A 27508-nucleotide genomic window follows, 5' to 3' on the forward strand; every position below is an offset into this window, starting at 1 on the left:
TCATAGATAATAACGAAAGTTAGACCGTTCTATATCGTATATTAATTTAGCTGTATAAAAATATCCATTATTTGAGTAGTTATATTATATCTATGTTATGTTTAAAAGAAAAAACAAAAACAAAAGAAATATCTATTAAATAATATAACAAATTCATATTTTACGTTCATACTGTCAATGACAACACACGTCATGTCAAACTTAGATCAATAACGTGTATTTTGACATTTGTTTCTTTTTGTAATTATGAAAAGGTGCCGTCTGGCTAAGCCTCATTTTTTATATCTTTCGAAAAAATATAATTTATATTTTTATAACCAATTACAGTCGAATTTCGACCAATAAGCGACCACCGTTATTATAAATATGCATTTAAATAATCTAACTTGAAAGGTGTGACGCCTAAATGTAAAGTAGAATATAGCTTAATGCCTTGTTAGTTCATTGACTAACTTATACGACAGTGAATCCCGAGGCGAGGAATTTTTTAGAGTTTGGAAATAGAGATATAAGAAGTACAGAAGAACATCATTATTACTCCATTCAACACTAAATTCATTTTGAAATATTTTTCAAACCGTTTTACATCATAGTATGACAACCCCATATAACATTGATGGGACTGGACCACATAGTCGCATTCAGTTGTTCTTCTTCCCCTCCCAGGGTTCATTGGACGGTGATCCTGAAACTCGGGACTCCCAGGCAGAGAACAAATCGCCTGATGACGGTAACGGCGGCTCCAAAAGAAGAGGACCGAGAACTACGATAAAGGCGAAGCAGCTGGAAATATTGAAGTCGGCTTTTTCACAAACACCGAAACCTACACGGCATATACGGGAACAGCTGGCGAAAGAAACGGGACTGCCTATGAGAGTTATACAAGTAAGTATAAAAAAATATACTAATTAATTATACTTACCATATTATAGAGTACTATATTGACATTTATTGTTTTATAGCGTATGACCTCAATAAACGAGTCGTCTACCATTTAAATATCATTGGAGATTATTTCCCATTTTACCCTTCAAAGGTTTTTTTGGGTTTACATAAAACTCTTCCAAATGACATTGGATTTTTGCTTACGTTATATATATTATCGTTTTAACATCTGGTGATGGCATTTGAAATGAATTGAATGAAAAATTGGTTCAACTGACAAATCGAACTTTCGATCTAAAATCTTAAACAAATTAAAATAGCAGATTCGATTTGATGAAGTAACTTCTTTCTAGTTCGCTAACTTTTGTAACAACCTTGATGAAACTGTACTTAGGAAATAAGAGCTTGAAGTTTGCGAATAGTTGACTTACGTAAAGTATTAGCAATTTTTTCATTTACCTACGTCACAATGCTGCCATTTATTAATTTATAAAAAAAAATATATAAAATTTCATAATTTCAGGAATATATTATTTAACATTGAACTAATTATGCGTAGAAATATATTTATTAAATTATATCAGCCGGTAAACATTTCGTCAGAAACTATTGCGAACAGCCGATACTCCATCAAAGTGTCTGAAACGTTCTTAAATTGAATATCGCGCGCAAAACCGTTCAGGAACGGTAATTTTAAATTGACAAATAACCTTATTACGGTTCAGAAATACAGATTATATTATTTATTTATTTTAAATGATATTTCTTAACTTGGAATAGTGATTTGTTTCCTGAAATTATAATCTAACACATTGAGCTCTGCGATTCTCCACGCTATAGCAACAGATGTCTGTTGAAAGATCGACCGCTCGGTCACGCTTTTTGCCCTTCTTCCTCTTTGGTTGTGTTTTTGTTGCATTCGATTTCTGAACTAAAAACTAATGTTTTATGTGCCCCTTGTGGAGTTTGACAACTAGTCACTACGAATAAATGTTGCAATAATCAAAATTATACGATGAATGATTACATTGATATTTATTTTTAATATTTAAAAAAATAATTTATCAAATATAATTTGCATAAAAAATTCACACTAGCAAAAAAATTTTTGTTGATGGTTTCATCCACATGGATGTGACGGATGAAATGCATTATACATAGTATATTCAATTCAAATTTCAAACTCACAGTAAATCAAGATTCATGTATGTTATCAAATATAAATAACATTATATTTTTATATATTAAAAGCAACAAGCCGTGAATTGTTCACACCTTCGAAAAGACAAATATTTGTATACACGTGTATTACGTATCAATATTAGTTTAGTAACAATGTCGAGTATGTTAAGTGGGTTCGTAAACAACATTTTTTGCTACCATTCGTCAAGTCGCGCCAGATCGCGCGTGTCAAATGCTCATACCGTACCACATGTGGCTTCTAACTGTAGTAACTTTTTGTCCAAATAGTCCGGATTTAACTAGTTAGCACCGGTTCGTGTGAACGGGTATTTGAAGAAGCCGATCATCGGCTACTTTGAAGTTCCATATAGAAATTTATGATTACCATTTTAAGATTTTTGGAGTTATTAAATGTCGAAGTTCTAATAACAGCGTCTTATAATCGTAAAATATTTAACATGATTAATTTAGATCACACTAGAAACCAAAAATATTTATATGTTATAAACTATGAAGCATATTTTGAAACATTTGACCAACTTTAGATTATATCTTCCTATAATAGAATTGTGGAATGATTATGAAATACTAAAAATGTAACACAATTACAGAGAACTTCAAAATAAAAATAAAACACGACACTTCACCTTAACGCGTTGTCATCCGACCGCGAAACGAGAAAAAAAACGTAGATATTTTAATAAGTTCATATATCGTAATTTCTTCAGCGTGACGGCCCTGTCGTCGAGCGACGCGCCCTTATTGGCTCATATTTTATTTTGACAGGTCGTGTAGTTAACGTCAAGCCAGGGTTGTCGATGAGTTTATACATGCCGAATGAATATTTATTCTGTAAATATTGAGTCATATCATGACGTATTACAATTGAAGATGGCTTGAATTTAAGTAATCGCTTTAAGAATAATATGGCGACAAATACTATAATGATAGTTTGACAAAAAAAAAAGACCCACTGAGTTTCTTTTGCCGGTTCTTCTCAGATCAGGGTGCTTCCTTTTTCGAACCGGTGGTAGTGTTTAATTTGACTATCACTAAATCAGTGTAATGTTTCTATATTGAATAAAGGAATTTGAGGTTGAAATTGATCAAAAAAAAAAAATTTTTTTTCATTTGTTAATTTAATCTTTTTTTTTAATAAAGTAAATTTTGTACACTGTGCAAAATTTCATTTACCTTCTTCATTCCATTTTTTAAGCATTAAAACTCTTATGTAATGTGATTTACCTATTAAAAGTAGATAGCACATGTCAATGTTGTTTACACCTTTAAAGACGTATCATTTTGTATGTTACCCAACAGATATTAATTTTAAGTGCTTAGTGATATGTTGATGGTGTAACTTTTCCAATAAATAAAAAATAAAAATAAATAAATAAATAAAAAATATGCGGCGTACTTATTCGTAGATATTTTATCTTACTAAATAAAAATTACCTTTACCTATACGGTTCTAAACCATTCATTCGATTACGATGAAACTTTAGTGATGGGTTCTGTGCACGCCCACTATGGTTAAAAAATAAGAGAGATTATTTTTTTTACTAGTATTTGTATTTTTGTTACTAGTTGACCCTTATAGCCGTGCGAAGCCGGGGCAGGTACCTAGTAGATCTACAAGTCTCACATACAAAGTTTTCTTACATCTATTATAGTTCTGGCAACGATCACATACAAAGACTAGACCGGCAAATTTATCTCCGACAACGTTGACATAATAAACTATAGACCAAAAAGTTTAATATATACATACTGATTATATACTATATAGTCATATATGAAAGACAGGTCTTAAAATTTCAACTGAATCTGTGTTATACAAACAAAAAGTATCTCTTTAATTGATATTAATATGAATGATTCATTCTTGAGCATTACAATGTAAGAATAATTAAATCTAATTGGCGTAAAAAAGTTACTAGCAAAAAAAAAACTTTGTCTATGATTCCATCCATAGAGACGTGACGGATGGAATGCATTATGCATATAAGTACTAATAAATTAATTCACACCTATTCATTTAGTTACGATGTGAAATGTCAACGGCGTGTAGTTACGTATTACAAATTACCTTATTACTCAAAAGAATATTCACCGCGAGTTCGCTAGAATTACAATTTACAATTTAAAACATGATCATTAATCATTATTAATTAGTTGCTAAACAATTCCGTACTTGCACAGAAAAATAAAGAAGATTATACATAATTATCTGTCATTTGTTATACGTGCAAGAACATGAATTAAAAAAATTAATACTCGCAATTAAAACTATCTCCAATTAGATACGTTGACTGGTTCGCTTGTTAGCACATAAACACGTTCGTTTTAAAACATGACCTTAAAATATATTTTTAATCTGTGATTATTATTTGTGAAAGTAATATCTATACGGAAGCTTGTGTCGTCGTTTGATTGATAACTTGTCTATAAAAAATTGTTGACGATGTCGCTTGGAAGGTGTTATTATGTCATTTCTTCTAGCTAGTGATGTGACGCGGTCTGATAAATGTATCAAGTCTAATGCACTTTCATCCTCTGTTATCTGTGGTCAGTTAGCTCAGGGATGGTAGCGTGATTAAAATGTATTAATTAACTATATAAATAAAATTCCGTGTTTGCGTGTAAATTAAAAAAAACAAAAAAGTACTTCCTGTCATTGAATATGAGCATTGTTTTCGCTGTTAACATTGATAAATTTGTAATAATTTACAGAGTTAATAAGAAAAAATTATCAAGAATGTTTTTTTATTATTTTAAAGTGTGAATGTTTATGTTGGACGATTGAATTTTCGTCCGGAAATATCAATGAAGTTTTAATAACAACCTAACAGTAATTTTACTCACAGCGTGTACATTTTTACAAACACGGAATTCGTTGTTTATTACCAGCATTCTCACAAGATGGGTACCAAAAGAAGCCGGTCAACAAGAAACACGCCGACGCTTATTATTATTGGTTAAAATACAAATTAACTTCAGCAACCGGTCAATCAAGCTCCAATCTATGGAAACGTCGGGATCCGAGTTGAATGAGCCGTACGTTTGGTCGCACGACCATATCTCTTCTCTTAATATCCGTCGGCGGCTTTGAACTGCCCTAAATACTATAACTTTCACGAGTTACGAGGTAAACGGGTAAGACTATGTGACCGCGGGTTTACGGCCAGAGTCGATCTCGAACGAAGTTTTACGACAAATTGTTCCATCTTTTAATTCGTAGTCTGCTTAGTAATTCATCTTCTCTTTCTTTCTCTTCGTCAAAATAAGATGTTTTTTTTATTTTTTAGAGGCAGCTTGGTTTGGATTTCTCGTTTTTATTTTCTTAACTAAATACTTTCTTAAATTGTCACAGACCGATTGACCCGTTTTGTCGTCATTTCGATCTTTATTTAAGACACTTATAATCGTCCAAAATATGTAAATAATATTATCACAAGAACCGTAAAACGAGTGTAGTGATGGGGTAACATTCTCAGACCTCTACTTTTTTTTTTCCTCTTAAACTTTCATAAAGATAAAAAATATAAGTTTACAACCACAAAATATTAAAGTATGTTGTTAAAATAATATCAAAATATATATATATTTTTTTTATCAATGCGCGATCGACGCGACGATGTCATCGTACGTGAAATGTTTTCGATAACGATTATCGTCGGCAGTTTAACAAATCCCTGCTGTCGAATACGCACTTCTAAAAACATCGATATTATCACAATAAATTTGTAATTTTAATCGTTATTATTAAAACAACGGGGAATTTGCATGAGTTAACAATAAAATAGGATTTTTACTCCGTGGTCAAGGCAGGACTCGTAAAATGCTCGATGTATGTTCGATGTGGGATTTGCATCAATACTTGACGCTAAACGTGAACGTTATGTATATAATCTATATGAAAATAAATGTCTTTATAGACCTACGTTTCGACAATTGTTTTTTTTTATTCTGATAGACATTGGAACAAACACTTAGGTAACATTTAATATTATCGATATTTTTAATTACTTTTGATACGTGAAGGAGTCGAAATTATCAGCGAATTATTTGATGTTAAGCGTCAAACGATTATGTATGACTACATGGTTTCTCGCGCAAAATAACAAAGTTTTATGATTTATCACCTACAAGACAGAAGCACCTTGCGATAGTCCGCAGGTGCGGCGTTACAAAAGCGCTTGGCGAAAGCAATAAATTATTAATTATGATAAAAAGCCTCGTCATACGAATAGAATATTTCTTTGCGAAATATAAAGAAAAACTGGATAGCGGCGCCTAAAATCCTTTGTCTATGGACGTCCTGCGGATCGGGCGCACTCTTCCAAAGTTAGTGATGTGCCGACGCGGCCCGAGGACAAAAGATCTCCCCGTGCGGACAAAAAATGACATCATTTATTTTATTGCCGTGGGTGAGAATGAGCTACATTAATATTGCGTAGGGCCTTAATGTCCGATCGCCCTAGGCCTGCCATCCGTCAGCTACGTTGTTCTTTTATGTTCAGTGTTTTCGATCTTTAATTATAAATTGATCATACATACTGAATATTTGTATCTATCTTAAATGTTTGTTAATAAGTGTCTTAGATGGAACATTGGAAAGCGTTACATATCTTTCGCTATTTCGACGTATAACTACTACGCAATGTACTCGACATCGTTAGTGTAAATTTGGGTTCGTGTAATAATTACATGAGCTATCGTTTTAAGTATAATTTTTCCGGACACGGTCGGTATATTCAAACTACAGAACTCATTAATATAAAAACGTCTGCTACCAGTAATGACTCGTATCATTATTAAGTAAAAAAATCTATTGCTACAAGGTTTAAAATCTAGAAATAGATTAATGACGGTAGCACCATACCTTATGAATACGATGTGCGCGTACGCAACCATCCATCAGAGGGTCCAAGTTGATTTATTACAGCGCCAGTCTAGGAGGCCCTAGTCAATATTATAGCCAATTGATTGCCTAGCTGTGACCCGTCTAGCGTAATTTTAATGCACAGACATGATGTTAAGAAAATTGCATTTTCATCAGATATATCTATGACTAGATAGATAGATATTGTATAAGTTCAGTAATAATATGCTTTTGTGATTATTGCTTTATGTTCTATGACAACTAGTTCGGGTTACAAAAGATTACGCTGTACTTTTACAATAATTTCCTTAGTGTAGTATTTATTCAAAGACGTAAAATGGAGCAAGTAAATAGAAGAAAAAACTTGAATTATTGACCACAATTGCTGTTAAAACAAAGACTATAGTCAGTGTACATAAATTTTACAACAAATTATCGTTGAACTATACTTTTGCTATGATTCGGAAAATGATTGAACCTGTTAATTAATTCAATAAAAAAATATATATGTTAAAAAAAAGTTCGTTGACCGATTTCAAGAGTTTTTGGCGTTTCGCAGAGATGAGCACGTAACTGTCACGCTTCACGCCGCTAGTGACGTGACAATATCGATGTCAACGGAGCGTTTTATTATCGATGATTGATTTCTGTGGTTTTTCAACATCGGTTAATAGTGGACATTGATTTATACGTTTGGGACGTGATTTGGTTTGACCGTTTTCTTTTTTCGAATTTCCCAATATTTTATATTTTACATTCACTTGTGTTATTTAATCATTCATAATATAACTATTTTTAAAATTGCGGCAAAATTGTTTTATTTCTGTGTTTTTAGCTATTCTTATAAAATTACCAAATATATTATTAGATTACCAAAATTAATTAAAATATACTTTATTGATTTTTTTTTAAATCTCTCATTAATCCTGAAGATTATACCCTACATACAATCAAACAAATTTTACCTCTGTGCAATATTAGTATAGATTAGGTATATCTGGTATATAACATGATTTAAGAAATAAAAATAATACTTTTATAAGACTCAAAGAAAAATAAGGCCTACCTAACCTACAGATAAAGAACAATTTCATATATGTAATAAAAAATATTTCAGCATTAGCATTAGCATTTTCTACATAAAAATTTTCAATATAAAAGACTTTATTCTATTCCATAAAGTACATCTTTATAAATAACGCGAATATTTGCAATAAATTAGCGTGTATTTAGCTACATCACTACGAACGCACAGCAACGCCACGCTTGATCGCTTGTTCGTATTCCGCGTCATGACGTTTGCTTCGAAGCTTCCTACTTTTTTTATTTTTTTAAATAAAACACAATACTACGAATAGCATTCGCGAAGGAAATAAAATAAACCAGCAAAAACATAGGTATAAACTGCACTACGAGAAACTAGAGTCAAAGTCATAATGTTGCTAGTAGATATATTTTTTATTTCTGAAGATGTTTTTTTTTAAATTGAATAATAAATAGTGTTGATACATATAAAATAAGATATCTTTATATAGAGAAATATATAATGGTTAATTATTGGTATTGAAAAAAAATTACATTTTTTATTTTAATTTAAGTGTTAGACATTTTAATTATAATTTTGTAAGAATGATTTCTTCCATACCGACAATACAGATTAATAAAAATCGTTCGAAAATTAAATCGATTTGAATACGAGAAAATAAAACCATATATCCATTCGAAAAAGAATTAGTAGCTTAGCTTACCCCCGACGAACTATTTCCTTTAATTACACATTCACATATACATCATATATGAAGCCGAGATAGCCTAGTGGTTAGATCGCGTGCAACTTAAGCCGCCATTGTGGGTTCAAACCCAGGCAAGTTCCACTGAATTTTCATGTGCTTAATTTTCGTTCATAATTTATCCAGTACTTTGTCAAGGAAAACATCGTGAGAAATTGTATAATTTCAATAAAATTCTAGCACGTGTGTTCATTAATCCGCAACGGAAAAGCGGGTTCGAATAAGCTCCAAACTCTCATAACTTACTAACAAAGGGAGGTAAGATACTTTACTTTTATATCATGTTTAACGGCTACTAGCTATAAGCAATAATCCTTAATAAAACTGTAAAACTTTATAAACATTATAGGTATAAAAAATGAAACAAAAATTGACTTCACTCTAGTTTCTTTGAAAGAAAATGAATACTACATTTTTTAAAACACTTAAAACTACACAGTAGCGCCTTTCATTTCCACGATAACTTATCTTGGTCGTTAAACTATGCAAAGCCACGCTTGAAATGGATTCAGATAAAGACCGCCATATTGAAAACCGTGACCAATAGTTGTGTTGTATGTTATCAAGGATTGATAACGATTCTATTTACGAATACTGAACAACGATTGGTTCACATTTTAAGTGTCACTTAAAAAAATAGTTATTATTTTTAACCTATGTAGCCCGATAGTTAGAAGTTATTAGATCATTTTTTACACGAAGTTTTAATTATTTTTTTAATAATATAATAATAATAAAACAGTGATATTTCTTTATTTGTTCTTTTTTTTAATATATAATTTTGACTAAGGGCCTCACGACAAGTGTAGGCTTCCTCCATTTCACTTGGGCTATCCTCATCCAGTCGTTGTTTGCGAATTTTATAATTTCGTGTTTCCAGGGGCGACCTCTTTTCCTTTTTCCGGGAAGGCGTAGCGTAGTTTTAATAAGAATATGAAATTCGCGTTGTCACGTCAATAGTCTAAATTTAAAACGGGTGAAATTACCATAACAAAGAAAAGAATTAAAAAAACGTCTCTGATACGATTTCATTTCTAGTTTGTTACTGTAATCACAATTTTCTCGTAGTATAAAAGTTTTGTATTAAGTACTAGTTGTTGAGCAAGCATCACTTTGTTTTATTATACAGTCATTTAAATGATACCGTCTCGTAAAACGGGAAAATATTTTAAATCTATACTTTAATCTAAATACATATCTCACCAATCTAAATAATTTGATATATTTAATTGTTTTTCGACGAAGTTTCTTTTCCTTGAGATAAAAACGAAAAATCGTTCCAAATAGTCGACTTTTTATCATTATATTGTTAATTAGCTTTTATTTCTTTAACGATATAATGAAAAAAGAAATATAAAATGAAAATTATTATAAAATTTATTTCATCATAATCGATTTAAGAAACGACGTGTTCAACACAGAACAAACAAAGAATACCTTTAATTAAAATGATGAAACAAATACTACGAGATATGAGAAAGTTACATTTAAATAGAAAGCGTACAAGAATAACGAAAGACACGACGGTTTCTAATTAACTAAAATAAGACTAATCTTGGCTCGTACGCGACCAAAACGCATGGTAAATTTAGCGGAGAGCAACCGAATATTTTTAACATCTTTTTAATTATGACGTACGACATTATATATTACGTATTAAAATGTTAACACGGTTTGCTTTAAATTGTTACACATTTGCCAGAAAATTTCATTGGATAATTAAAAAAAAAAAGTGGTCGATGACGTTTGATTACATTTTTGTTAATTTTACATGTGTTTAAGAAGGTGTTTTTTTTTTAAATTAATTTGTAATTATCCCCTATTCCACAGTATAATGGAATAATGGAGTTATAAATATTCAATCGGTATTAGCTATTTAATTTATTAGTTATGGTATTTAAATCTTTAACTGTCTGTCAGCGGCGTACACTCGTAAAAATGTTGGACGATCTTGATCACGATTTCGTAATAATGGAATACGAATGAGATTTTGCGCTTTTATTGACCGTGAAAACGACTGAAGTGATTATTTTTTTCTAAACTGTTGGTAGTACCTTGCGAAGTAACACTATATTGTCGTAGGACTCTTCTTTTACTTGGTGGTAGGACAAGCAAGCGTCGCAAGCTCCTCTGCGTGGATACACCACCAAACAACAATATCTACTTAGTATTGTTGTGTTCCGGTTTTAAGGGTGACCGAGCCATTGTAACTACACATGGGACCTAACATCTTGGTTTGAAAGTTGGCGGCGCATTAGCGATGTTAGGAATGATTAATATTTCTTGCCATTGTCTTGGACAGTGGCGACCACTTACCATCAGGTGGCTCATTTGCCCGTGCGCTTATATATATGTCTGTACCATAAGATGATGCCTTGATATGAAAAACATTAAATTTACGCTAGCCACGCTATTGGTCTAAATTATAATTTTTTCAGTTAATTTCATCGAAACTTCTCATTTTTAGTATAGATTATGCAATATTATTTTAATTAAGCCAAAAGTCAAACATCCATATCGTCCAAATATAATATAAAATATTAAAAAAGCAAGATCTAAGTTCTATTTCTCTGTTGTTAATTATAAATGAACATGCAAGTAAGACGTATAGAGGTGCGCGGAAATAATTTACTTTTACCTTTTGCTACGCCAATTGACTGTAGATGGCGCATGCAGAGCTTGCAGTGTGGTCGCCTCTTCAGTGACGCCACAGTCCTTTGTGTTCCTTTTTTAAATGTAATTATGTTGTTTGTACATGTGTGCGTATTTGTTCTCGGTTAATTTAAATTTAGAATCTTAAAATTACTTAGTTAATTGGTAAATATTTTTAAATTTATTAAATATAATCAACGGAGCTAATTTATACATTCTAAATATTATATATTATAAATATAAGATAAATGTTTTGATGCATATTATAGTCAAGTATGTGTTATTATGATTTATTGTCAAGTACAGTACAGCAAGTACCTGCTCAACTTTACAATAGTTAATATATTTCGTCCATTACAATCTAGTATATCTTAAAATCACTGGGGCGTCCAAATTTGCGATCGACGTTCCCATATGGCGCATGACGTTGTTTATGGAAAGAAAAATGAAAACAAAATGCACGCCTCGAACAACTGTTCGGTGTTTAAGTATTATAGTTACGTTAGGTATTGTGTCGGTCGCGGTAGGGAGTCGACCGCCCGCTGGGCCGCTCTCAAATCTCTAAGCCGAAATTACTAGTTCACCTCAGTCACCTCATCCGCCAGATTATACGTAGACTTAACTCTAACTTAATACTAGGAAGAGCTTTACAAATAATCGCCGTTCCTATATATTTAAGAAAAGGTGCGAAATACTCATGTACAAGTACAAGTTATACTTCTCTGTAGTACGAGTATCATATAACTATCAACCTTTATCGAGCAACTATACTTATATGAATATATTTGGGTGTCTTTTACTTGGAATTAGTGTAATTTTTTGAAGTAATTTCTTTACCACCAAAAAGAAAAAAAAGAAAAACTTCAAGAAGTCTGTTTATGCATGAAATATTTATCGTCCGCCGTCGATATCTGTCTGTATCATAATCCCCGCAATTAATGTATGAAACATGATAAAATTCGCCGAATTATGCCGATGGTACATTTTATAGACAGTATTCGCTCGTAGTTTATTCGTGCGGTAATGTCGACTCATTAGCGCTGGGGGGCGCCCGTGCGCAGGTAGGGGCTTTGTCGTTATTTATATTGAGGCCAAAGAGAACAATGTCCGTACCGATCTCTTATTAATCATCTCTTTATATCGCACCGGGTCATTCTCCATATGACAGTACGACACAATGTATAGCAGGAAATAAATATTCTCAACCGTGTTGATGTTTGTTTGTTGCGAGAAGGAGGTAAATATTTTGCAAATGTAAATTGCAATGCCGTTCCTAACAATTCAACGTGTATAAAAATTTATGATTAACAACAAAATAACGAAACAATTCTGGTAATTTAGTTAATTCTGAGTAAGGTATCGCAGCGCGATAATTTAAAGCGTTCGGTTTGAATGTTTAGTGTTTCATTAAAATCATGAAGTTCTAAGCCGGTATTGCGTTATACAAGTGTTTAATACTAAGGTTTTACGAGGTCTATAAGGCGTCAGAGTTGTGGTAAAAGAATGGACCCTCTCAGCGGTGGATGTATGAAATATAGTGTTTAACACCACGTAGCTTGTTCGGACTGGCGTCCCGCGGCGCAGCACAGTCCGGAACCTTTAGAAGGCATCGTCACTCAGCCCAACCTCTGAGCTAGCGAGGAAGCATATACTCATAATTCAATCCAATTTTTGTTACATCTAATATTTAGTTTAATAATGAAAATGACAACTCTTTAATAGTAAAAATCGCGTACAATACGTTGTACTAGTGAATCTGTTGGAACCGAAACCGTTTGATCCCCACGTTGTACTCAAATTCAACATTCTATCACAGTTCCGGAAATTTGAATAATTCTTACAATAAAATCACATAAAATCAAAATATTCATTATTCAATAGAGTTAATAAAGGCATTCTTGATTAGCCTATTAGATAAAATAATTAAAATAAATATAAAAATATGACCAGTTTCTGTTTATTCTATCGAACCGGCAAGAATCTCAGAAGAAACTTTCCAATTTAGGTTAGTATCAATTGTTTTCTAAATATGTAAACGTAATTTTGAATCTGTGCTTTGTAATTACAAGGCACAGATTGCAATGCTCTAGAATATTGAGTTTTATAAATATATACATTTGATAAAATGCATTATCATAAAAAAATAATCGCTAATAATTTTATGTGTAACGTTTTGGAATTAATCCACGAGACCGGCGATTAAGTAATTACTGTAATAAGTCCGAACATAATACGAGTATAACGGAAGATGACGATTTCAACCGGTATAATTTTTATCAGAATAGGCGTATAGAAAATCAGATCGTTCAAGGCCCCACAGCTACTGTCGGCGGTTTTGTAACATGTTACAAATTTTATTACCTATTAAATTCAATGATATTTTATTAAACGCACGATGTTATGAAATAGGAATCGACTACTTTATATTTAAACGTGACCATGAAACTCAAACGCAGTTATATTGTTAGTAACACCTCAAGTATTTCTTATCCCATTTATTTGGGGTAGTTGCGGTATTTCTTTTCATTCATCTTTCTCTAGCCGTATACTCAGTTCCTGTCAGTAAAATACTTTATTTTAGTTTAATATAATTATTAGTGTGTATTACTCAGTGTGAATATTACTTGATAGAGCTTAGTGCAAACCCGTCTGTTTAGGTACCCACTCAATACTTAGTTACATTGTGATCTTTTTGTAGGTAGAGTGAGCTAGTGTAACTACAGGAACAGGGGACATAACGTCTTAATACCCAATATTGGTGGCGCATTGGCGATGTAAAAATTGTTAATATTTCGTACAACGCCAATGTCTATGGGTGGTTGAGACTTACCATCAGGTTGTCAATTTGCCTTTATCAAAAAATATAGTTTACATAAAGATAGTAATCAAATTGTATATTTGAAATGGGGCTCTTAAGAGTGCTTTTCAATCAGTAATTGAATGTAGACTTAACCAAGATGAATCAGAAAGAAACCTTTACCAAAATACCTAATCTTTGTTCATAATTTGATACTTATTCCCGTTCATTGCATGTTCCCACAACGGTAATAATCTATTCTCGCCTCTGCCTCATGTGTTATTTTTTATATAAAATAATACCTCAATAATTAATCATTGAGATTTCAAAACATATAAGTAATTAACATTACCAATAAAGATGCAAACAGCTTCCGGCTGATAATTAAACGTCTCAAAAACTTCATGAGAGTATCAATTTTATTTGTTATAACTTCAATCGATTCTAATATCTCGTTAGATGTTTTAATCAATATGCAGCGAGAAATAGAGTAGGTTGTGAGTAACAGGTTGTAAATGTATTCTCTGTGCAAATGGCTGCGTAGGCGCAGGCGAGGCGGCGAGATCAAACGCTCAGCAGGATCGACAATGACGCTTTGTTTCCCGTATGTTTTATATCTATTCTATTTCATTGGTGCTGTTTCGCCTTGACCTAACATGATCAATATACTTTTAAATATTTCATTACACTTTTAAACGTGGTGTGTCAATAAAGTTCAATTGTAAAACTGGAAGTAAATTGAAACGCTTGAAATGTTTTCGTTTTAAATTTTAAAATGGTTTTTTAAGTTAGTTAACTCCTTGTACATCCTTTGTTATGGTTATCTGTATCGATTATTTTTGAAAAGTGACTTCTTTCTTGAGCGAAGTAAAAAATCAAGTATAACATACAAACCTCCTTAACAAGTGGAGGGGCCTTTGCCCAGTAAGATATTATGTTCTTTGACCACCGTGGAAGTAGATCCATATAAGCATTTTTTTGGAAGTTTTAATGGTACACTCGCCACTAGTTGCCGTTTCAGCACTTTACCTTGTATTCCATTCAACCAACCACTATAACAATATACCTACTACCAGGAAAATTTCAGCCAAGTATAGCTAGTAGATACAATATACATGTACAGTCAGAGTAAGAAAACCTTCGCCAGTTTTCAAATTCATTCCTTTATCAAGTCGTAAACTCTTAGTACCTTTTGAAACTAAAGCACTAAACAGATAACTGCAAATAAAATTAAACCAACATAATATGATAACTTGGTTCAAAATAGTGTAACATCTTTGGACTACGTCTAGTGTCATATCAACATGAAAACTTTTTTATGGCCTAATTAGTCATTACAAGATTTAAATTATATTGTAGATATGATATCTTAATTGTCAATTGTCAAAGTCTGTCAGTTTTATATATTTTCTTGCAATATATTGCAATCTTAGAATAAAAACGATTGTAATATTATTCGGCCGCTATTTTAAGCGACGGTTAATGTAATGACGTGACGTGTGATGAGTGGTTCCATCGGCACCGGGAAGTGGTGGGGATTCGTTGGCCTGCAAAAGCGGCGGATATACCCAATCGAAAATCTATGGGGTTTGATGGTGCAGCGGTGGATAAATAATAACGATAGAACCAAAGTAGCTGTCGTAGAACATTGCCGAAGTGTCTGGGAGAGCTTCAGAGGAACCGACATATGCTCTCGCCTTTTTGGATCAATGCGACAGCGACTACAAGCTGTGATTGATACGAATGGCGTATTGAATGAATTACTATTTATTTTTACTATTTTATTTACTACTTCCGTCCTGCGGTTTCACCAGCGTTCCCAAAGACTTTATGTTTTCCCGGCACATAAAGTATCCAATATGTTACTCCAGTATATATTCTATCTGTGTGCACAATTTTGTCCAAATTCGTTTAGTAAATTTTACGTGAAATAATAACAAACATCCATCCATACCTCAGAGAAATCAGCCAGATCCATACACACAAACTTTCGTGTTTATAATATTAGTAGGAAGTAGGATTACTACTATGCACTCGCTTTTATAAGAGACAAGACAATGTCCTAATCTCCAAAGTTATACGAGCATTTACGAAGGGCTATGAGGTTTCGTGAAAAGTTGGTAATTATCATCCCGATTGACGGCGACCGACAGTCGACTGGAACAATAAGAGGCTTACTAGATGCGAGTATATATTATTTTACTCTATCTCTTATTATTATAGCTTTTAAACGCTATTATAATCTTTGCTAGATGCGACTTATTATGACATTGCGACGCAATATGTCATACTCAATCGGTAAAGCAGGTTATCGCTCATACTGAGCACACGAAAATAGACCTTAAGGTTACGAACCTTTTCTTACCCCGACTGTACATATATATAAATACAATCATACTGAGTACCGGATTCAACCCAAGCGCAGGTCCTGGGCACTGTAACAATGCAGCAACATTATCGAAATTTTGCACAAAGTGGACAAAGTTTCCATACAAAATTTTTCAGCATATAAAATGACTCTTTCCGATCAGAAAATGTATTACGTATAACAAAAACCACATTCGAATTTCAAAATTTGTTTTTTTTTTTTATTCTCCCCATTCTGCCGTCTCTGATTATCCTATTAGTTTTAACCTCAGATATGATTGACAGTTAAACTAAGTGACACACGGAGTACAGATATAGGAACGTGACAGTATCTACTTATTTTACATTTTACATTAAGATACGGAACCTCAATGATGATCAATTCGTAACAAGACCGTTTAACAACATTAGCTATGTAATTTACTTATTTATCTAAAGTAACAAATTTAAATTGTATGGCAAAACTAATTGTTTTTTAATGTGTGTGAAATGGCGTACTGGTGGATTAAATGTAGCTGATTTATTTTGTTATTTCACACTTATTAATTAATCTAGTAACAAAATGAAATGAGGATGCTGTACAGTCCTTGATTTACATATATTTTGACAGCGTCGTTAGCTTAGTGGCAAGATTATGAGGCTGCTAATGATGACGTACAGGGATCATATCCTGGAACAACCTATTTTAAAATTATTGGGGTTTTTTGTCTAAAAAATTGTCTGTAACAGTACGAAGTTTGAAAGTTGGGTCAGATTTCCATTACATTATCAAATCTGATAAAGAGAATGAGGGACTATAGGTGCCCTTATGTGCGCGCTCATATGAGGATTGAATTGATTGGATTTTACTTCTTACTATTTCATAATTACCGTCAGACGAACTGTTTGCGATAATTAAGGAGTTCTATATTAAAATAACTAGGTCTCCTACATCGACAACTGTTACTACAAATGTAAAAACTTGCGCGTATAATCGGACTCCTCAGCGTATAAAACAAAGTCGCTGTACGTTTAGATATTTTAACCGCTGCAACGGATTTTAATGCGGTTATTATCAATTAATAGAGTGATTTAAGAGGAAAGCTTATAAAATTTAAGTATTACATGATATAAACGTTATTCTAACAATAGCTTATAAACGCTTCATACCTATTCTATGTTCTCTGAAAAATATCAATGCCATTGTCATGTTCTTAAACTATGTCATTCTAGAGCGATGCTAATGTAATGGCGGTCTCACACGTGAGGCGATATCGCGAGCGTTATAGATTAGACTCGCGCCGGCACGCGGCAAATATACCATGACTTCTGAACGACCGTCTAGGCATGATTTTATCATTCTGTTGTACGTTATTCGGAATATATATTCGTTTGTCTTTTAGCTAACAACGGCTCTATGAACCGGGTATTTACGAATCGAAGCTTACCACAAGAGATGGTCAATTGCTAGGTGCTTTATTTATGCCCGATTATTATATTGAAAATACGATTAATTCTGCTTACGAGAAATGTGTAATTGAGGATCCATTTTCCATTTATTTATGTATGTTCTCAGTAACATTGATCACTTTGATAGAATCAGTGATAATCATTGTATGTACACCTACGTAAGAATAAGCTTATGAGGCCGAGTTTCGGATTCCGCACAGTCAGTAAATCCTTCTTGGGGCTAGGTATTCGTTTCTATAGTAAAATTCCGTAGATAATTTTAACTTTACCGATTCATAAATTCAATTCACTTGTTAAAAAAACATGAATAAGTAAATTATATTATTCAATAAAAGATTGTATAGATAAAAACGTGGAAGCTTTGTCAATATAAATGTTGAGAAAACTACTGAGTTTCTTGCCGGTTCTTCTCGATTGAATCTAGATTCCGTGCCGATGGTAACTCTACTTAATATAGTTTTGTAAAATAACGCTCCAAAGGTACTTGTAAAAGCCTAATTGAATAAAGTATATCATCTTTTCATCCGGATGTAGATGGTAGCCAATGGTAGCTACGCATCGTACCCAATTCTGCCATCCACAAGCAAAACAATTTGTTTCTGGAATATTGTAACCAGGGATCAATCCATATACTAATTAAATTTACCCGTATATATTCTCCCACCAAACAGCAGTACTCAGTTGTTGTGTTCCGGTTTGAAGGGTGAGTGAGCCAGTGTAACAACAGGCACAAGGGATATGACAGTTCCTAAGGTTCATGGTGCATTTGCGATGTAAGGAATGATTAATATTTCTTACAGCGCCATTGTCTATGGGCGATAGTGACAGCTTACCATCAGGTGGCCAATTTGCTCGTCAGCCTACCTTTACCATAAAAAAAAAACAATTATCGTTTAAATTCTTCGAAATATCATATTCTGTGAAAACAAGTAATCTAACAGTTTGGTTTAAGTTATTATTTCTAATTTACATTTTAAACATTCTACAACCATCCTCTTAAAACTACTTCATATTTCTTCAAAAATCTACTTTTATATTTATAAAAGACTTCTACAACTATAAATATTAACAGTCGACAGTATTTGCACAAGTATTTGACATATAATTTATAATATATCAATTAAACTTCTAGTGGTGAAGGCTGACGCTAGATCGTAAACAAAAAAATCAAATTAAATTAAGCAATTGGCATTCTTAGTTCTGTTATCACGCACAAAAGTAGACAATCACGAAACGAAGGCTTTCTAGGAATTATTATCAAGGTCGTAAGTCAAAGCATATCAAGCAACCGATAGTTATTATTTACGTGTGTTAATGATATTATATTCAGGCGATTTTGGATTGTTAGTTTCAGTATCTGTAGGACTATCCTGTAAGAATGATCCGTGAAAATAAAGTGAAAAGTCAAATGGTTATATGTAATTATGAAAGTTATATTTTACTTAGTGGTAGGGCTTTATGCCCTTCTGGTTAGGTACCATCCACTCATCATATATTCAACCGCCAAACAGTAGTACTTAGTTCTAGATAATAACATCTTAGCTCTCATTGTATTGGCTATGTAAGGAATGGTTAATATTCCTTACGTTTATAAACAGTCAATGTATAATTTAAAATTTAAACTGTCCTACAATTTAAAACTAAGCAGGGAATTTCTGCCACAGGTCTGGTTCCAGAACAAGCGGTCAAAAGAACGTCGTCTGAAACAGCTCACGTCAATGGGCAGAGGACCATTTTTCGGGTCCTCCCGCAAGATGCGAGGGTTCCCAATGAATCTGTCGCCTGGAGGCCTCGAGGAAGGGCCGCCGGGGTTCCCATACTTCGCGACAGCCGATGGCAAGTTCGAGTTTGGCTATGGCCCGCCGTTTCACCATGATGCACCGTTCTTCCATCCTCCTCCGTCGATGCCATTCAATCAGCCAGGTTGGTTCCAGTGGCAGAGTACCACTTAATAGAAATAATTTTAAAATCAAATATTTATTTTCAACTATTTATTTTGATAAAAAATTCTAATTCCGTTAACAAAAATACATCGAAAATGTGAAAAACCAAAAATAGATATGCAACCAAAATGTGCCAGAGTTTAACGAGAGCAGGTCGTTTCGCAGGTGGCATGGAGACGCTGCAGGGCGGCGAGTTCCCTGAGCAATTCCCTCCACCGGATCACCTCGTTCTCCCGCGGCCTTCGTCCCCTGAGTTCACCTTTGGAGACGCCCCGCCACCCCTCCATCCCGAGGGTCTGGTGTGGTAGCTGAAGCCGGAGCCGCGAGACTACCACGACTGATGCGGCTCGACGGGTTTTTAAGTGGACTGAGTGATAACGAAGTGACGTTTACATGGCAAAGCGTATGTCTCATACGGCCAAAAGTGTTTTACATAAGGAATTTATTTAATTTTAATTTTTTTTTTTGATAATCTTGAATGGACAAATTTTATAAATAATGCTAAGGCTTACAAACCATACAGCCGTTATTATTTAGTTCTTTTTTCATGTTTAAAATATTACACAGATAATAAATTTAAAAAATCGGACAACACAATATGAAAGTTGTCCGATTTTTTTTATGAATAGCTTCATTATGCTCTGTAACTTAGCTTGAAATATTTTTAAATTTTTCAATGAATTACTTTGAAGTTTTATTAAATTCAGTAGCCGACCCTTAGCCATTAATATATTCCGATATTTAAGGCATTTTATATGCAATTAACTTGTTATTATATAAATGTGAATAGTGTACAGAAAAAAGATTTTATAATATCAATATTACCTACATTAAGTTAAATAAAAAAAATAATTTATTTACAATTAGCGTTTGAGTATTAGATATACTTTTTGGTTCCTATTTTAAGAGTAGTTACGCGTTTTAATTTTTTTATTTGTATTTATTAATTAATTTCTAAAAAAACGTTTTTATAGCTATGTACATGACTAGATAAATAAATATTAAATGGGTATGTATAGACGGATACATTGGTTAAAATGTATATGTAAATAAAATATTTGTATATAACATTATATAGCTGGGATTTCGTGTATTATAATTTATATAACATACTTATAGGTTAAAATGTAATAAATAGTTATATGCACTATTACATTAATTGTTTTACACAATAAAATAATAATTATTAATAAAAAAAATATCCTATTAATTTTAATTTTTTTTTGCATCTGTTAAACCGTTATTTCTTTCCAGAAAGACGTTTTTTTTTTTTAAATTATATTTTATTAGCTTGCAAATCTACAAATGCTTAATGTAAAAAATGTAATATACCTATTATTGTCTATTATCGTGAAATATTTTTCGAATGCATTTCTGTAATTAAGGGAACATTATGGTGTAAATGACGAACGATTCCATATTGTTTTTTGGTTCACGACTTTTTTTATCTGTAATTGAAATGTAAAAAAAAAGTCTATTAAAAATTACTATTTCAATTTGCATAAAATTTATTTTAATTATTCACTACAATATGTATTGTAAAATTTTTTAAACGATGTTTTGTCTTCTTTTTTCGAACGTCAATTCAATGATGACAAAAAGAGAGAAATCAGTTTTTTCTGAACACCCACAAAACAATATTTATAAGGCCGTAAGTGCTATGGATTGATTTAACAATAACGACATTTCATTTTGTACTTATCTTATAACTTGTGTCGTTATGGTTGACAATCGAATCTGACCATATTAATTTATCTACAATGAGACGGTGTTGAATTTTTTCTTGATTAGATCGATTAAATTGATGACTACATGACAACTTTTAGCAATTGATATAAGAATAGTTAGTATTTAAATAGTTACGTACCTACCATACGGTTTTTCTTAAAACCAATTGCGGATCACGAAATGGTTACAAAAAGTTTTTGTTCAAAGAGTACGATTTTCCGCATAAATACCTGGAATCTAATACTATTCATAAATTACTTAGAAATACTATTCGTTAACTTCGAATTGTCAATAAATAAAGTTGAGGTAAATATCGCCCCGGGCTACAAAGCAAGTACTTTGTCATATGTTTAATTTGTGTTCGCAATAATTAATCCCGTAGTCGGTTCTTTAGGAAATATTGCGATATTTAATACCTGTGTTGACTGAATTTCGGGCTAATTTGTATCGCTCACCAATCGCCTTGAAGCCGCGCAATAGAATTAGTTCATGGCAGTAGAAAAATAGGCTGTTATATTTTAACAATAAAATATCAATTTTTCAAGGTGATTTCAGAGCCAGAAGACCAGAATCCTTAATGAAACTATTGATTATCGTAACGTATCCACTAGGTAATTTAAATTTTGTCATGTATTACAGCGACATCTATTGGTTTGAAAATATATTAATATGTATTCAAATATTGTATACAAGGTAACAGTGCAATTGATAACAATTGTTCTATTATTATTAATGATATAAACAATTTAAACAATAAGTATTAAATATATCGAATTGTGAACCAAAAATCAATACAAAAGCGTGTAAAACAGGATCATTAAATATGTATGTACTTTAATGTAAGTGTTTATATTCAGTACATACTACTATCTATATGTGCTTAGTAAATAAATAAAAATATAATGGAATTGTCTGTAAGAATAAATCTATTCGATAAAACTATGTTCTTTTTTTTTAAATTGTGTTCTACCAACCACGTATAGGCAATTAATTTTACTTCCAAATAACCGATCACAATTCCATCGACATTCATAATGTCATTTAACTGCGAATACATAATTAATTCCTCAGATTATTCAAGATCTCGACCAATGATATTACATCAATTCAATGTCAAAGTTGTTTATTTTTTTTTTACTACTCCTGTGATAAGAAAAACGTATTATTGTTAATCGTAGATTCTAAAGCAAGTTATACACATTTATTTGAATGTTGTTGGATGATGTATTACGTTAGTTAATATGTAAATAACTACTGAGTTTATTGAGCCTATTTGAATAAAGTATATTTTCATTAAAAAAAAGAGTTGCTCGTACTTATGTACGCGCGTGATAAGTTCTTTGGCGTAATTAAAATAGTTTTTAATTGCATGCAAATATTAATTACAATAAAATAATAATTATCAACTTATTAATAATAAACAATTTCTTTTTCATCCTCACTTTATAGTACTCACAAATTTTAACATTCACAATTTATATATGTAAAAAAAAATTAAAAAAAATAATATAAGGCGTGAAGTCCTCTATTTCGTGACACTTAATTGGCAGTTTAGCGAGCATCTTCATGATGTAGTTTTCAAGTCACCCAGCTCATGAAAAAAACATAATCATAGTCATATTTCTTTCATAACGCACTAAAAAAAGTATATCTTCAAAAATTAAGATATTTTCTTTGCATTCCATAATACATTTATTAACATAAGAATTGATAACATTAAGTGCTTAAATATATATACAAATATGAATTAAAAATAGTTACTGTATAAATCTTGACCGCGTGGAATGGTGGCAAGAATGCTATCACCATTTCCCCGTTGAATCGCAATTCCGATTCCTCTGGGCATAAATTAAGGTATATAATATTTATTATATAATACGAATTACAACCATATATAGACTTCGATCAATGAGAAGGGTTACACTTGCACTGTTTTTTTCAAACGTATGTAATTAATATTATACTTATATACATTTTATACACATATACCGACTTATACAAACGAACGAAACAATCAATATGATTTATAGTATTTGTTACCCCGTACTGTAGTTATTTCTTTAGTTTTAGTAGACTCTTTACGTAATAGGCTTGTGTTCTCTGAGTTAAACTTTCTAGGACCATATTATTGATTAGTACTTATGTGTTCACATATTTAAAAATATTTTAATGATGTAATAAATTTAATAACAGGGAAGTTAATTTCGTTTATATATATATATCGACTGCCATTATTATTCAGGAAAATACAGTTTATTTGAGGAATTAGTTCTGGTTTTTCATGTCTGAACTTTTTTATTATATGAATAGAGTACTTACGTACTATTAGTATAAGTAAAATTACGTAACATTATTACAATTAATAAGTACCTACGTAAAATTTTCCCTAAATAAAAACAGGTTGATATAAATATCTATATTATAATATGTAAAAATATTTGAATGTAGCCAAATAACGATATTCCTTAGGCAATACCAGTCAAAAATGTTGGGATGCTGTTGGTTCGTTACACAACAAAGCTCAAAGCAAAATTTAGAAAGCCCTGCCGCCTCCTTGCTTTATCAACTAAAGAATCAGGTCACTGGTTGCATGCTACCCTACCTTCTAAAAATCTTGAGGCTCTTTTAGACTTTTTTTTTTCATATGTAAAGGGATCTTCAACTCAGTCGACCTCTGTAGAAAAAATGCCTACGTGGGAAACGGATTATTTTGGCTTTCAAAATCTTTTTCGTGCAAAGAAGTTAGGCTAGACTAACTTTTCTGCCACATTCTCTTAATATAATAAAAAGGGCTTAGGTTATCATCGATATCCCTTTGCAATTAGTCGTGTCAAAAGATCTGATGGAATATCATTTATTCCCTTGGAATGGGAATGGGCCCTATTCTAAAATATTGCATGCGTTGACACATTGACCTCGACTCATGTAAGAAAAAAACAAAGCAAGACAAGGGAATATGTCCTGCGCTTTTGGTTCATCTGTCTTGAGCCGCTACGGACGCCAAACTCGAAGTCGGTGACTAGATCAATGAGGAATTTGAATTAAAAATGAGGTTATAGTTGAAAGAAAATATATTTTTAAGCATGTATTTATTAACACAATTATAAAATATTAAGAGTTTATCAGTAAATAAAAAGTGCGTGTCAAAACGTTGTCACTGTTAATACATACCCAATAACACGAAACATTCACTGTATGTGAAATATTTTTTTAAGTATCGAAATTCCAAGTAATTTCAGCAAAAACTCATCATCATTAAACAAATAGACGCACCTTATCTCCCTTTGCGATAGCAATAATATTCTTCGTTCTGTAACCACGAGGTAACTACCCTCGGTCGGGACATAAAGGGAAATTGGAATTCGGTGGGGCACGACTCCATGTGACGGTTCGCACGCTCGAATTAACTGCGGTGTACGATCGCTGCCTTGTAATTGGAATTGGTGTTTGCTTATGATAGGCATATATTGCTATTAAATCGATTACAATTTTATTCCTCAAAAATTCTGTCTCAAATATCAAGTGAAAATTAAATTATTATTTATGACGTCAAAGTATGAAAGTAGAAGACATGTTGCGCCGACTCCAAGTAAAATTGGAATAAGGGCAGGTGGATGATGAGGATGATGATATACAAAGTCTATTTTTTTATAATATAATATTGTGAGACATTAGAGAAGCTTATTACGTCAGAAGTTAGAATAATAAATTATGCCTATAGTCATTTTATTTTTAAAATTACACAAGTAATTTCTACAATACATTCTAATCGCCAAAGCAATGTTTAACATATTGAACATACGGGGCATTTATATACGACACTCATTTTAAGTTATATATCTGTGTCGTTTATATTTGAAATACTCATTACTTAAGCTGGAATTATTTAAATACTCGTATTTCAAAGAAAATTAAGTGAGAATAATACATTTAAAAAATACCAATTAAAACTAAATTTATGTTATTTAATCACTTATTGGTAACGAAACCACCCTATCCTTTTTTTTGTTAGCTTAACAGGTGATGACGTCCAACTTAGTAAAGTTAACTACTTAATTATATTTCAATAACATTAGCAGCCTGTAAATTCCCACTGCTAGGCTAAGGCCTCGTCTCCCTTTAAGGAGAAGGTTTGGAGTATATTCCACCACGCTGCTCCAATGCGGGTTGGTCGAAAACATATGTGACAGAATTTCATTGAAATTAGACACATGCAGGATTCCTCACGATGTTTTCCTTCGTGTTGTGTTCGGTGGGAGCACGAGATGAATTATAAACTCAAATCTAGCACACGAAAATTGAGTGGTGCTTGCCTGGGTTTGAACCCGAAATCATCGGTTAAGATGCACGCGTTCTAACCACTGGGCCATCTCGGCGCTAATATTTCAATATAATCGATATATTGATTAACTAGTTTTTATACATAAAACGTGCTATTCAATCAAAATAATCCAAAGATCATATTCCGATTATCATGTGTTAATGAAAGACTACGCAAATTTATCCAAGTTCTATCCAATAATTATGATATTAGACGTCATATATTTTTTATATAACTATATGAATAAAAAAAATCTCGAACGGCAATCATTTTAATGTATCAGGATGTTGTTCAAGTCCTAAATTCTGTAGTACGGCAGTCCGCTGACCGTGACGAATGCTGATTTATTTGATATCGCCCCCACACAGTATAACGCTGAAGTTACTCGATACACTTATAACTATACTTAAGTTGGACGTCAGTGTACAGTCGTGACGATTGTAAAATCTGAATAGTTTTATTTTATACATAACAGGAAGACTCGCAGACAGATACCTCAATTATAGGTAGGTAGGTAGGTGACCTCTGATTGGTAATGTTGAAGGCAAGATAGGTGTTACAAAAAGTTGCAAAATGTATTAATAATAAAAAAAAACTATTCTAATAATGGTTCAGTGAATAGAGGCGGTTTCGATTTGAAATCCGAGCAAAGTTGTCCGAGTTTTTTTGGGCGTTTTTTTTTTTGTTAGCAGACTTTCCTCGTACTCTACTTATATTAAACGTCACGTCACGTCACGATAAGAAGACCTGTAGATATTCAAATCGCCTTATACAAAATTAGTTGTATATTTGTATACTTTTGGCATAAGCTCCGGTAGCTATCAATACATTTCAGAAGAATTTTACTCCGTACAACCCTTTATAAACAATCATTCAATCAAAATATACTTTATTTGATTAAAATATTTACTTTCATAGATTCACACTTCTATAAATATAAAGCTAATTGGAGATTTTTACGGGCGAATGGGCCACCTGATGGTAAGTGGTCAAAACATCGGCGACTATTTGATGAGTGGTGGGTATCTACCTAGACGAACTTACACAAAGTGATAGGGCCACTAGACGTTAAAGTGTTAGATAACTATTATTTTGTGAAACATTAAAGATTCTAACAATTATACTATTTTGTACTTAGTCTAAAACCCGGTAAGCTTACCGGGCTTTGTACAGATGCAATGGGTATGTTATACTTAGTTATATATGTTTCATATTGTTTCCTATTTGAGGGGTAAATCAGTGTAATTATAGAAACAAGGGATATAACATCTTAGATCCCATCTGTATGGCGTACCTAATGGACGGTGTAAGAAGTGGTTTGTGTCTATGGGGGAAGGTGACTCATATAAATTAACTAAAACATGTATATATCTTTGATTTTAAAAGGTAAGTATGCACTTAATGTGGTCATTTAAATATAATAATCGTAATATTTTATTACGATCGTCATCTAAGGCGACATTTTATATATTATATTATATTTATTATATTATTGCGAATTCAGTTGTA

General features: G+C 32.3%; 1 protein-coding gene across 3 annotated transcripts in view; it reads left to right on the forward strand.

The window, feature by feature from the left end:
* The window catches only part of LOC113395603 (LIM/homeobox protein Lhx5), a 56318-nt gene extending 35151 nt beyond the window's left edge, over window positions 1-21167 (forward strand). Inside the window, exons 5-7 of one of the 3 annotated variants that reach the window (XM_026633231.2) lie at window positions 646-885; window positions 19672-19930; window positions 20104-21167. In XM_026633231.2, the coding sequence (XP_026489016.1) occupies window positions 646-885; window positions 19672-19930; window positions 20104-20258 (654 nt within the window). In that variant the 3' untranslated portion in view covers window positions 20259-21167. The remainder of the gene's footprint in view (window positions 1-645; window positions 886-19671; window positions 19931-20103) is intronic. The other 2 variants (XM_026633232.2, XM_026633233.2) reach the window with 2 other exon arrangements.
* Window positions 21168-27508: the final 6341 nt, after the last annotated feature.

Source organism: Vanessa tameamea, chromosome 21 (assembly GCF_037043105.1).
Source record: "Vanessa tameamea isolate UH-Manoa-2023 chromosome 21, ilVanTame1 primary haplotype, whole genome shotgun sequence".
Lineage (NCBI taxonomy): Eukaryota > Metazoa > Arthropoda > Insecta > Lepidoptera > Nymphalidae > Vanessa > Vanessa tameamea.